General features: G+C 61.6%; 1 protein-coding gene across 1 annotated transcript; it reads left to right on the top strand.

The window, feature by feature from the left end:
- Positions 1-1,533: 1,533 nt before the first annotated feature.
- On the top strand, positions 1,534-9,107 carry ERF (ETS2 repressor factor). Its single transcript, XM_060131465.1, has 4 exons — positions 1,534-1,677; positions 6,100-6,334; positions 6,713-6,828; positions 6,935-9,107. The coding sequence occupies exons 1-4, from the start codon at positions 1,656-1,658 to the stop codon at positions 8,236-8,238; spliced, it is 1,677 nt and encodes a 558-aa protein (XP_059987448.1). The 5' UTR covers positions 1,534-1,655; the 3' UTR covers positions 8,239-9,107.
- Positions 9,108-11,955: the final 2,848 nt, after the last annotated feature.

Genomic DNA, 11,955 nt, shown 5'->3' with positions numbered 1-11,955 from the left:
CTTGGCCCAGTGCCTGGCACATCTTGAGCGTTAGCAATTCGGGAGGGAGCTGTTATAATAACAGTGATGATGATTATCATTGCTGGACCACACTGCTCCCAGAGGGTTACAATATCTGTGGGGGAGCTGCACTGTCCCTAGGCAAGGTTACATTAATTCCCCAGGGGGGTGATGCTTCCCGGGAGGACTTGGTTTCCCTGTGGAAGAGGCCTGAGACTTCTGAGGCACTGGTGAGGATCTGCTCTAACGCCAGTAGGAACCCAGCAACAGAGGCTGGGCTTGAAGCCCTAAGCACCCAGAGCCTGACCCTTCAGGCCTTCCCTCTCTGTGGCCTGTTCGCCTCTGTCTTCTTGATTTCACTCTCTCTGAGCATCTCCCCCCGCCCTCCCCGCTTCGTTTCCTTTGGTACCTCAGAGTCTTTTCTGAGACTCTGTGACTATAGCTTCGATTTGCCCTCTACTGTTGGCCATCGGATCATTGCTGATTTCCTGTTTCCCAAAGCCTCAGGCTTCATCCATTCCTCCCAGCTGCAGAGAACAGACTTAACACTGCCCTACGCGCTGGCCTTCATCCTTAAGCCCTGCCTTCCTCTCTCCTGGCGACCCCCCAGTGCCCCTTGGGAGCACATTTGTTCCGACTTTGCTCACCCCCTCGCATCCTGACCCCATCCCCGGAACCCCCTGCCCTGAAGGTGGAGGTGGGGGTACCTCCGGCGCCAGCAGTGTCCCCAGGACAGCTGCAGTCTGGGGATGGGGGGGCGGGCTCCCGCGTGCATTCTCTCTGGTCACTTCCTCCCCAGTTGGGACTGGGGCTATCTGGAAGGCCAAGACCCCATCCCTGAAGGAATGGAGGGCACAGCCGCCTCCCTATTTCCGATGCTGGGAAATGCTTCCCACCCATTCCACCCCACCCCTGGACAGCTGCCCCCATTCAGGCTCAGGATCGTTGGTGGGGGGACATGGTGAGCCCAGCCTGGGAAATGCTGTGGTCTGGATCATCCTCCAAGGTCCTGACCCGGCCCCCCTGCAGAGAAAATTCTGCCTCCTCCCAAAAGGTCCATACTCCTCCTCACAAAAGTTTCTGACACTCATCAGAAGGTACCCCCCAACGCCTCTTACAGGCTTCCAAAGAAAATCTGGACCCCGCAGTGGGCAGGAGAGGAGGAGGGGCGGCAGGTCGCGAGTCCTGAGGACTTAAGTTATCTTCAGACTTGGAGCCTCAGAGAAGGGTCATGACCCCCCGGACCCCATCCCACCCCAACCCCCTCCTTCCCTCCTCCCCCGTCGCGCGGCCCCTTTAAGCCTAGAGCCGGCCGGTCCTCAGTGGCTGCGCGCCGACGAGTGTGTGTGTGTGTGCGCGTGTGTGTGTGTGTGTGTGTGCGTGCGCGTGCGTGTGTGTGTGAGTGCGCGGGGAGGGGGCGGGCGCAGTGTCTCCATGGCGACGCGGCGGTGACGTCGCCGGCCGGGGGGCGTGGGCGTCCCGGCCCCGGAGTGCGATATTAACCCGGGAGGCGGCGGCGGGGAGGGGAGAGGCTCTGAGAGGCGAGGCCGGGTGAATCGGCGAGGGCGGCCCGACGGGCTCGGGACGGGACGGGGCAGCGCGGGCGCCGGGAGCTGCGGCCCGGAGTCGGGGCGCCTCGCCCCGGGCCCCCCAGCATGAAGACCCCGGCGGACACAGGTGGGGGCGGGGGCAGCACGTGTGGGGGAGACTTGTTGCCCCGGGAAACCAGGCGGAGAAACTTTGGGGGGGCTGAAGGGTTCTGGGGGAGCCCGAGTGATCCCCAGTTCCGGGGGACCCCCAAGCACTCCAGACCTGTTGCTTCTTGCGGCGCGAGCGGGGGTGTGCACCGGACCCCCAATTCCTGGCTGTGGGCGCAGTGGTATGGGTGCTGCGAGTCCTGGTTCTCTCCTTGCTTGGACCCCGAAAGCTCGGCTCTCCCTCACTCCCGGGATCACGGGGGTGGCTGGGTTCCTCCCCGCCGCTCTGTCACGTTGCACTCTGGGGGCCGGGACGTGTGCGGGGTGTGTGTGTGCGGGGGGGCTGTCCACAGGGCCCGCTATCCCAGGTTCCGCGCTGCGCGGTCCGGCCCGTGACCTTCACCGCGATGCGTGCCCCGCACCGGCTTAGAGGGGGATACAGGATGGCCTCTAGGAGGAGGGCGTGAGTGGGGAGCCCGGGACTCGGGGACCGGGCTGCACCGCCCCTCCCCCGCCCGTCTCCGCCGGCTCCTCTCTCTCCCCCGCCCGCGCCGAGTCGCAAAGTTCCAAAGCGCAGCCCGAACGTTCGAAAAAGGAACTTTTTGTTTCCGACCTTAGAACGCGCGGCTTTAAGGTCGCTCGGGAGAGACCTGGGAACCCTCCTCCCTCGCCTCCGGGGACCCGGGGTTGGGGAGGGTGGGGAAGGTGGGGGTGGACGCGGAGGCTCCCCCCCTCGACCCCCTCCCTCATCCAGCTCTTCTCTTTCAACCGGCCGTCTTTTCCTTCCGCCCCCCTCTTCCCCGCCAACTTGCTCCTCCTTAAGGGGCCAAGGTTCCCCTCCCCCCCGGTCGGCGGGCGGGGGGCAGCAGGATTAACCCCCCCCCCGGACTTTCCCCCTTCCCCTCCCCCGCCGCCCCCGGGCTCTCGCTGGCTGGACTTTGCGCCCGAGCGCGCTGGGGGAGGGGTCCCAGCCGCCCCCTGCCCGTCTACCCCGTCGGAATCCGGCCCGGGGCGGGGACGGGGGAGGGGGAAGGGGGCCAGGCGCCGCTGTTCAAACTTGTTTCCTTCCCCCGGCGGCGGCCGCGGCTAGGGCTCCTATGTGAGGGTGTGTGCCCCGACCGGCCCACCCACCCCGCCCCCCCGTCGCTCGGCGGGTGGGGGCGGCTCTTAAAGGGCTCCGAGCCGGGCTCCGGCGCCTGGGGATTGGGACCGAGGAGGGGGCTGGGCGTGGGGCAGGGGTTCGGAGTGCTGTAGGGTCAGTCACGTGCGTCCCACATACTCTCTGGGTCCCAAAGGCTCCAGGGCCGCTGGGCCATGGGGGCAGCAGGAGCCTCCCCTCGCCGGAGGAGGGGGCCGAGGCACCCAGACAACCCCGCCTCGTCTTCCCTCCCTGCTACGGGCCTTCGCCTGGTGGGACCGGCTGGGCAGCTCCCCCAACCCAGTCTTGGGGCCGCGCCGTGTGGGTTCTCTGGCTGGGGGAAGGGGCGGGGGCCCGTACTGGTCTCCCAGTCGGTCCATGGGTCCATCTGCCTCCTGGCTGGCCGCTGCGCGCCCCTCCATCCGATCCTCCATCCCGGCCCCTCTCTCCTCTGCCGCGGCTGTTTCCCACTTCCTGTTTTCTTCCCGGCTCTGGCGCCACCGAAGGCTGCCTGGACTGGGGGAGGTGGCGGGGCCCCCCAGGAGGCCGGCGTGTTCTTCCTCTACCACTACCCCTCCCTTCCGACCCCAGAGTCCTTTTAAAAAAAGTTTGGGCAGTTATGTGAATTTGAGGGGCGCCCAAGAATTCTGCAGACCCCGCTCCCAGGTTTCCACAGTCTGTCTGGGAGATTCCCTACCCCGCCTCCGTGGGACCCAGGTGTGCCTTCTGGGACCCCGCCATCCCAGCCCTTCCTGTCTGCTGCCTCTTCTCCACCCTGTCTGGCAATGTCCTCAGCTCTTCTCTCAGTGTCAGCTGCTCTGTCTCTGCTTCGCTGTCCTCCCATGCTCCAGAGGTCCTGCACCCCCAAGCTTTCTTGGTGCGGGCCGGGTGGTTCCCTGTTTTAAGCACGTGGACCCATACACAACACACACTCACACATGCTCCCCTTGCCCGTGCCTGGCTCCTGGCTCCAAAGCCTGGGGAACAGAGCCCCATTGAGACACCCTGACGTCACCCCTCATCTTCTTTCTCCCCCCAAAGCTGGGAACAGGCCCTCATGTATGCCATGTCCGATGAGGAAAGCTGGCTTTGGGGTGGGCCTGGGAATAGGGAGGGCCCTTGCCACGAGTGGGAGCCAGGGTTCTGGCCCGGGAGAACCCTGTTCAGGGAGGGGGTTAACTAGGGGGCCTGGGTCAGTCCCCGGAATGCAGCTTGAGGCCTTTCCAGAGTCCCCCACCTCCCTTCCCTTTGTGTTGCATGTAGTCTCTCTCACTCCTTCTCTTCTGCAAAGTTTATTTTTAGCCTCCTGCTCCCCCGCTCCCAGGACTGTCGCTGCACACACGTTGCCTGGTTACCGGGACAAGGAGGCTGGGGCGGGTGGGCTGGGAAGGGTGGCTTTAATTTTGGGGGGAGGGTGGAAATCAGTACACACCCCAGCTCTAGACTGATGTCTCAGGGGCTTCGGCCCCCACCCCGAGTCGGAGAGCCAGATTGGGGTTTAGGTGGGGGGGAGCGCGAAGCTTGGTGCCCTGAAGAGAGACAGGAGTTTGGAGGAGGTTGGAGGGTATGTGGAGTGGGCGGACTCTTGGGTTGCCAAGGACCTCTGGGCCCTGAACAAGACCCTCGGACCTGGGTTCTCTAGCAGGGTGAGCGTGAGCAAGGGGTGAACACCTGGATTCCCGAGAGAGGGATGGGTCTGTGGATGCCAGGGTCCATGGAAGGTGTTGTCAGGGGCTGTCACTTCTGAATGGAGCAGGGGCTGCTGGTACATACAGTACCCTGGGTCTGCGACCAGCTGGAGGTCATATGGTCATATCCCTGGAGCCCCGAGGGGCTGGTTTGAGGCTGGAATTTCTGAATGAGGCAGGGACCAGGTGGGGAATGCTGGCCATCCCAGTCTACCCAAGGCCAGGGGTCAGGGAGCTGGGTCCCAGTAGAGGTTAGAGTCGGCTCTGATTTAGAGGGAGTGACCCCTGTGGGAATAGGAGCTGCTGATCCCCTGTGTCCCCATGGGGAAGGATCCCCTGTTGGATTCCAGACTTGGGTGGAGTCTTTGGGGGAGGTTCCATGTTGCCCCGGGCCTGGTTGGTACCTGCTTGAGCTGTGGTGTGAGCCAGGGCCAGGGGAGGGAGGCTGACCCTTGCAGCCTGATTGGGACTTGGGACCCCGCCCATCCTTAGCTCTCCACCTTGGTCTTCTCCCTCTAGTGGCACCAGGGCTTCTGTCTTGCCTCCCCCCTTCTCTTCCTCCCTTTCCCTCCTCCCGCCCCTCCATTACCGGCTGCCTAGTGCTGAATTATTGATGACCCCTGATTACCCGGGGGTTTGGGAAATGACAACAACCGCAGCCCCCCCAACTCTCCCCCCCAGGCTGCCCATCACCTCTAGGGACCAGCCAGCCCACCACCAACCTCTACCCAAGGTTAATGCTGGGGGTGGGTAGGTAGGTGGGCAGGGAAGAAGCTGAGGATGAGAAGGCAGAAGGGGGAGCAGGCTACAGCTAGCGGTGACTGTTCAGTCTTGAGGCCCTCCAGCCAGGTTGGGTCCGTGCGCCCGGGTCTGGGTAGGGCAGTGCAGCACAGAGGGTCCAGGGCTTGATGGGGGGGCGGGGGGGGCGCTCTCTCAGACAGTCTGGGTTTCACTCTCCAGGGAAGACAGAAGCCTCTGTGTGTGCAAGCGCTGACCTCATCGTCAAGCAGCCACCCCACCCCTCCTGGTCCTTTTAAGAAAAAAAAAAAATCCTCCTTTCGGGGCCTAGGGTGGGAGTAAGGGCTCCGGTAGGTCTTGGGAGGGAGACAGTGTACCTTCCTAGGAGGGGAACAGAGACGGTCGTGTGGCGGGGGCGGGGGGCCGGCGTGGTAGTGACTGACCCTGAACGGGAGTGCGGGTGGGCTGGGGGGGGCTCGCCCCAACCCGTCTGGCCACGTGTGCCCCTTCCTGCCCCTCCCCCACTGGCAGCCTTGCCCGCCGGCCTGGCTTGGTGCCTGGCCCCCTGGCACTGGCCCCGGGACCCGCCGCCGACGGTTTCCTGTTTCTCCCGGTGTCGCTGGAGCAGGCTCCAGCTTCCCCTCCCCCCAGCTCCTGTCTAGCCCCCCTCACACACAGACAGACACACACTGTCTCCCTCTAACCAGGTCCTGGCTTGGCAGGGGGAGACGGATTTCCCCACGTTAAGGGCGGGGTAGGGGGTGGACCCTGGGATGGGCCCCAGGGCCCCAGACTTGGCGCCCTGACCCGGGGCCGCACCCCTGCCTCCTGTCCCCAGGGTTTGCCTTCCCGGATTGGGCCTACAAGCCGGAGTCGTCCCCCGGCTCGAGGCAGATCCAGCTGTGGCACTTTATCCTGGAGCTGCTGCGGAAGGAGGAGTACCAGGGTGTCATCGCCTGGCAGGGGGACTACGGGGAATTCGTCATCAAGGACCCCGACGAGGTGGCTCGGCTCTGGGGTGTCCGCAAGTGCAAGCCCCAGATGAACTATGACAAGCTGAGCCGGGCCCTGCGGTGAGGAGGGCAGAGGTCCCTGGGCAGATGTGGACAGCGCCCCACTGGTTGGGAGCCCCTGGCCCATGGGAATAGGCTTTGGGTTTGCCCTCTGGGTCCAAATCACAGCTGCGTGACCTTGGGCAAGTCCCAGCCCCTCTCTGAGACCATTTGTCACACCGAGGTGTCCTGAGGAGAGAATACAACCAGGGACGTGGCCTCTAGTCTGGCCCCAGAACTGAGGGGAGAGCTGGTCTCCACCCTCTGGACCTTGATTTCTCTCAGGTGGCCCGTGTTTCTCGGTCACCCTTTGCGAGCAGCACTCACACGTGTCAAGGTTCGGGGTCTGGACTTGGGTCCCGCGTGACTGACCGTCCGATGGTGTTTCTACATCCACAGCTATTATTACAACAAACGTATTCTGCATAAGACTAAGGGGAAACGGTTCACCTACAAGTTCAACTTCAACAAACTGGTGCTGGTTAATTACCCTTTCATCGATGTGGGGTTGGCTGGTGAGTACAAGGGCTGGTAAGCATGGCCTCAGAGGGATGGCAGGGTCTGTCTGAATGTCCAGGCGAGGCTGGGGGCCTTGACATCGTGTCTCCCCTCTCCCGCCAGGGGGTGCGGTGCCCCAGAGCGCCCCGCCAGTGCCGACAGGCGGCAGCCACTTCCGCTTCCCTCCCTCAACGCCCTCCGAGGTGCTGTCTCCCACCGAGGACCCCCGCTCTCCACCGGCCTGCTCTTCGTCCTCATCCTCCCTCTTCTCGGCTGTGGTGGCCCGACGCCTGGGCCGAGGCTCTGTCAGTGACTGTAGCGATGGCACGTCAGAGCTGGAAGAGCCACTGGGAGAGGACCCCCGGGCCCGACCGCCTGGCCCCCCGGAGCTGGGTGCCTTCCGCGGGCCCCCGCTGGCCCGCCTGCCCCATGACCCTGGTGTCTTCCGTGTCTACCCCCGGCCCCGGGGTGGCCCTGAGCCCCTCAGCCCTTTCCCTGTGTCGCCTCTAGCCGGGCCTGGCTCCCTGCTGCCCCCTCAGCTCTCACCGGCTCTGCCCATGACACCCACGCACCTGGCCTACACTCCCTCACCCACGCTGAGCCCTATGTACCCCAGTGGTGGCGGGGGCCCCAGCGGCTCGGGGGGAGGCTCCCACTTCTCCTTCAGCCCTGAGGACATGAAACGGTACCTGCAGGCCCACACCCAAAGCGTCTACAACTACCACCTCAGCCCCCGCGCCTTCCTGCACTACCCCGGGCTGGTGGTGCCGCAGCCCCAGCGCGCTGACAAGTGCCCGCTGCCGCCCATGGCACCCGAGACCCCACCAGTCCCCTCCTCAGCTTCGTCCTCCTCTTCTTCCTCCTCCTCTCCATTCAAGTTTAAGCTCCAGCCGCCCCCACTGGGACGCCGGCAGCGGGCGGCTGGGGACAAGGCTCTGGTGGGCGCTGACAAGGGCAGTGGCGGTGCCCTCGGTGGTGGTGGCAGCGCAGGCGGGCTGGCCGAGGGGGCCGGGGTGCTGGGCCCCCCCGCCCCCCCGCCCCCCCCACCCCAGATCAAGGTGGAGCCTATCTCGGAAGGCGAGTCAGAGGAGGTGGAGGTGACTGACATCAGCGACGAGGATGAGGAAGACGGGGAAGTGTTCAAGACGCCTCGTGCCCCCCCTGCACCCCCGAAGCCCGACCCCGGCGAGGCACCCGGGGCAGCCCAATGCATGCCCCTCAAGTTGCGCTTTAAACGGCGCTGGAGTGAAGACTGTCGCCTGGAGGGGGGTGGGGGCCCCGCTGGGGGCCTCGAGGATGAGGGAGAGGACAAGAAGGTGCGTGGGGAGGGGCCTGGGGAGGCAGGGGGCCCCCTCACCCCAAGGCGGGTGAGTTCTGACCTCCAGCACGCTACAGCCCAGCTCTCTCTGGAGCATCGAGATTCCTGAGGGCTGTGGGCAGGGGACCCCCGTTCCCTCCACCCCCCCATGCCTCTTTTGCTGCCTTAACCCCCCCCCATTCCCTGGAGGTGAGGGCAGCTTTCTCGTTTCTTCCCTGCCTCCTCCCTTTCCCCTCCCCCACGTTTTGTATAAAACTTTTAATTTCTTTTTTTTTTTTAACTGTGAGGGTGGGTGGGTGCCCAGGGCTGGGGGCTGTCCCCTGTCTCTGTGGGTTTCTAAGCTCCGGGCAGAGTGGTAGGGGGGAGGGGGGAGTTAAGGGGGCCACCTCCATTCTGGGGAATTTATATTTGAACTGAGGCTCTGGCCTCAAAGCCCAGGAACTTTTTTATTACAATCGCTTAGGAAGTAAAGCCTTGTCTCCCTCCCTGTTCTCTGCCTCCTGTACCTCTCTCCCTTTCCACCCCCGGCCATCCTCAGCCCCGATCCTGCCTTCCCTGCCCCTCCAGGGGCCATGAGTGCCTGGGTTTCTCATACCCCCCCACAGGGTTGCAGCAGAGGAGGGAGGAACATTTTATGATGAACCAAAAATTCTGTGGGGGGGGGGTTGGGGGTGGAGGAGGGTGAGGGGTGCCACCCATAGGCCACAAATCTCTACAAGTGCCTGCTATCCCTCTCCTACTCCCCACCCCAGCGCCAGTCCAACCCCTTCACCCCCAGCTGCTCCTAGGACTAGCCCATAGGCAGGCAGGTGGGAAGGGGGTGCCCTGAAACCAAACTGGAAGCCCCCTCTGCCTCCCAGCTGGGGCCCCTGGGCTGGGGGTCTGTGGTCAAGCCTTATTCTGTATTGGGGACGGAGGGTTGGGGGGAGGGAAGTTGGGGGCTGCTGGAGAATGTATTCAAAATAATAAAACTTTGGACCTTTGGATGCAGTGATCTGTCCTGGGTGCTGGGTGCAGCCACTGCAGGGCAACAGCCTTTGCTTGGTTCTTAAGGACAGGGACCTAGACTGGACCCCCAAATGGACCTATGGCCAGAGGGCCTAACCCCATCTGAATGGGGCAAATCCAGGTCTGGGAAATGAACTCCTGACCTGGGGCGGCACTTAACCCCTGGGCCTGATGGTGAAGGTCTCAGGCATGCTCTGGCCCTCTGTCTGCTCCCCTCTTCCATGGGGGATCTGCTCATCCTTGGGAGCCCCTTAGGCTCTTCAACACCACGCCATGGCCCTTGCTCTCCTGCCTACAATGCCTTTCCTCTCTGTGAATTCCTAGTCGTGCCTCCTTGGAGCTCCTTTTGCGCTACGTCTGGTGTTCTCCCACACATCACTCTCCTTAGAGGCGCTTATGAATTAATCTGGGAGTCCTTTGGCAACAGGCTTGCAGGGTCTCTTGAAATGTAGACCTTGCAAGGTACCTTAGTGATCTTCTCATCAAACCATGGAAACACTCTCTGCCAGCAAGTTAAGAAGGGACTGGCTAGGGCTTCCCTGGTGGCGCAGTGGTTAAGAGTCCGCCTGCCGATGCAGGGGACACGTGTCCGTGCCCCGGTCCGGGAAGATCCCACATGCCGCGGAGCGGCTGGGCCTGTGAGCCATGGCCGCTGAGCCTGCGCGTCTGGAGCCTGTGCTCCACAACGGGAGAGGCCACAACGGTGAGAGGCCCGCGTACCGCAAAAAAAAAAAAATAATAAGAAGGGACTGGCTTCATCATAGTTGCTATTGATTGACCTACGGTGTGCCAGGTACCTAGTTGGGAGCTGCAGCGCTTTATCTCCAACATCCAGCAAGGTAGGGGCAAGCGGCTCACTTAAATCACTTGCCCAAGACCTTAAGCCCAGCTAGGAATTTAAATGAAGTCTGTCTCTGAACCCCATGTTCTTTCAACAACTGCGTTCTCCTAAAGCCAGGATCGTTGGATCTAGACCAGGATCTCAAGATCATAGGATCTGAGAGGTGAGCTTATAAGGCTAGAAGCCCAAGTTGGAGAGCTTGAATCAGAGATGAAAGAATCAAGAGGAGGAATCCAAGCTAGAGGTGCCCTTAGAGACAGCGCAACCCGTTCAGTGCAGGTGAGGTGCTGGAAGCCCAGAGAGGGGAAGGAGTTCCCCAAGGCTACACAGCTGCTAAGAGATGGAGTGAGAATTGAGGGCTCAGGGCCTGTCATGGACTGGCTTCACCGTGAAACATCACCCTGTGTAACTCTGAGGGGAAAGGAACTGGAAACTCCTACCCACTCTCCTTTCATCCTCATTTCATGCCAGCCCAGGGTGGGTGGTCCCAAATGATGCCCGTTGGCAGTGAAGAGACGATCCAGGGTTGGGGTACTGGCAGGAAACTGAGGCTCCCGTGGCGGCCTATGGGCAACTGCTCCCTCTCCTGGGTGATGTAAGTCATTCCCTTAGGGTGGGGGCCGCTGGGCTATTTCTGGAAGTTGGGATGAGGCCTGTCTCCTGGCAACATAGATGCAGCTGAGTTGGTGGTGGTGGTGGTGTGATGGAGAAAGAGGGATGTCATCATTGGAGGGAGGAGGGAGGACCCTGACTAGTAGTCTCAGCACCTGATTCTAGTGCCTTCAAAGCACCTCTAAACCGGGTCTATCGTGGATTTAAAAGCACTCAGCTTCAGAACTGCTCTCCAGGTTATTCCACAGCCCCAGCAGACTTCCTGCCCCCAATTCTGGCTGCGTGGGATGTCACAGGTGGCATCCGGTCTTGAAAATTCCAGCGGCTCCTCTAATCTTTAATGACCCACCTAAATTTATTCACGGTTTCTGCAAGACCATACCCCTGCTCCCTTCTACATCCTCCGGGATCTCTGATAACCAAGTATAAAGCCCTTTATAGATCTCAAGACACTTCATCAATTAATTCATCCCATGAGAGACCCTCTTCTTACCGATAATCTCAGTACTCCCACAGTCCCCCAAAGGTCCTTCCTTATGCTTCTCAACCATCCCTCAGAGATCCCCTCAGTCACCAGTAGTTTCTCACAGTTTCCCACAGACCTTTTACAGACACCCCAAGTCCTCTCTGACTTCACTGGTCTCCAGGAAGACCAGTTCACCTCTTCAAAGACTCCCCTGAGCACCTCCAGACACCCATAGGCCCCTCATAACCACTTACAACCCGCTCTAGCACCCCTCAACAAACGTTCTCAGCTCGTACAGACATTCGGGTAAGATTCCCTCAGACTGACGCCCTCTGACTCCGACGGACCCCAATCCCCTCTGGCGGTTGCCCACGCGCGGCCCACTGCGCATGTCCCACGGGTTCTGGCCCTTAAGTAACCGCTGCTATTCCGCCCTGCTCTTCTGCCCTTGCAGACCTTCTTGGTCCAGTTTAGCATTCCCCAGGTTTTGGAGCTTGACTCGGATTTTTGCTTGTGGACTCCGAGCCGCCGCCAGAGGGCAGCAGACACTGTTTGACTGAGAAACTACTACAATTCCCAGAAGCGCCCGCTCTGGGCTGTGCGTGATGCAGCCTCGTTCATTGAGAAGAGAGCGGAAGTGTGACTGCGCTTTGCCTTCTGGTTAATGCAGTTTGAAAAGGCTTTAGCGCTACCGTCTGTCCTACCCCAGTCGTCTGTGTCCGCTGGGAATTGCGGTCAGCTACAGACCGAGTGGACGAGACTTTCTTCAGGCTTCAGAAAGGAGAGGACAATTAGTGTGATCACAGGATCTGATTAAAGTGAAGTCTAGAGACTCCATTTCCCATCATTCCACAAGGCAGGAGGGACGGAGGGTGATTTCATTCTAGTTCCAAGTACTT

The sequence above is a fragment of the Lagenorhynchus albirostris genome, chromosome 19 (assembly GCF_949774975.1).
Source record: "Lagenorhynchus albirostris chromosome 19, mLagAlb1.1, whole genome shotgun sequence".
NCBI classification, from domain to species: Eukaryota; Metazoa; Chordata; class Mammalia; order Artiodactyla; family Delphinidae; genus Lagenorhynchus; species Lagenorhynchus albirostris.
This window is presented reverse-complemented; position numbering and strand designations above follow the sequence as displayed.

What these genes read in the sequence shown, in the direction of transcription:
- ERF (XM_060131465.1), top strand. Translation starts at nt 1,656, where the DNA reads ATGAAGACCCCGGCGGACACAG. An exon ending in AAGCTGAGCCGGGCCCTGCG is followed by an intron (nt 6,335 to 6,712) that starts GTGAGGAGGGCA and finishes CTACATCCACAG; the next exon opens with CTATTATTACAACAAACGTA. An exon ending in CATCGATGTGGGGTTGGCTG is followed by an intron (nt 6,829 to 6,934) that starts GTGAGTACAAGG and finishes CTCTCCCGCCAG; the next exon opens with GGGGTGCGGTGCCCCAGAGC.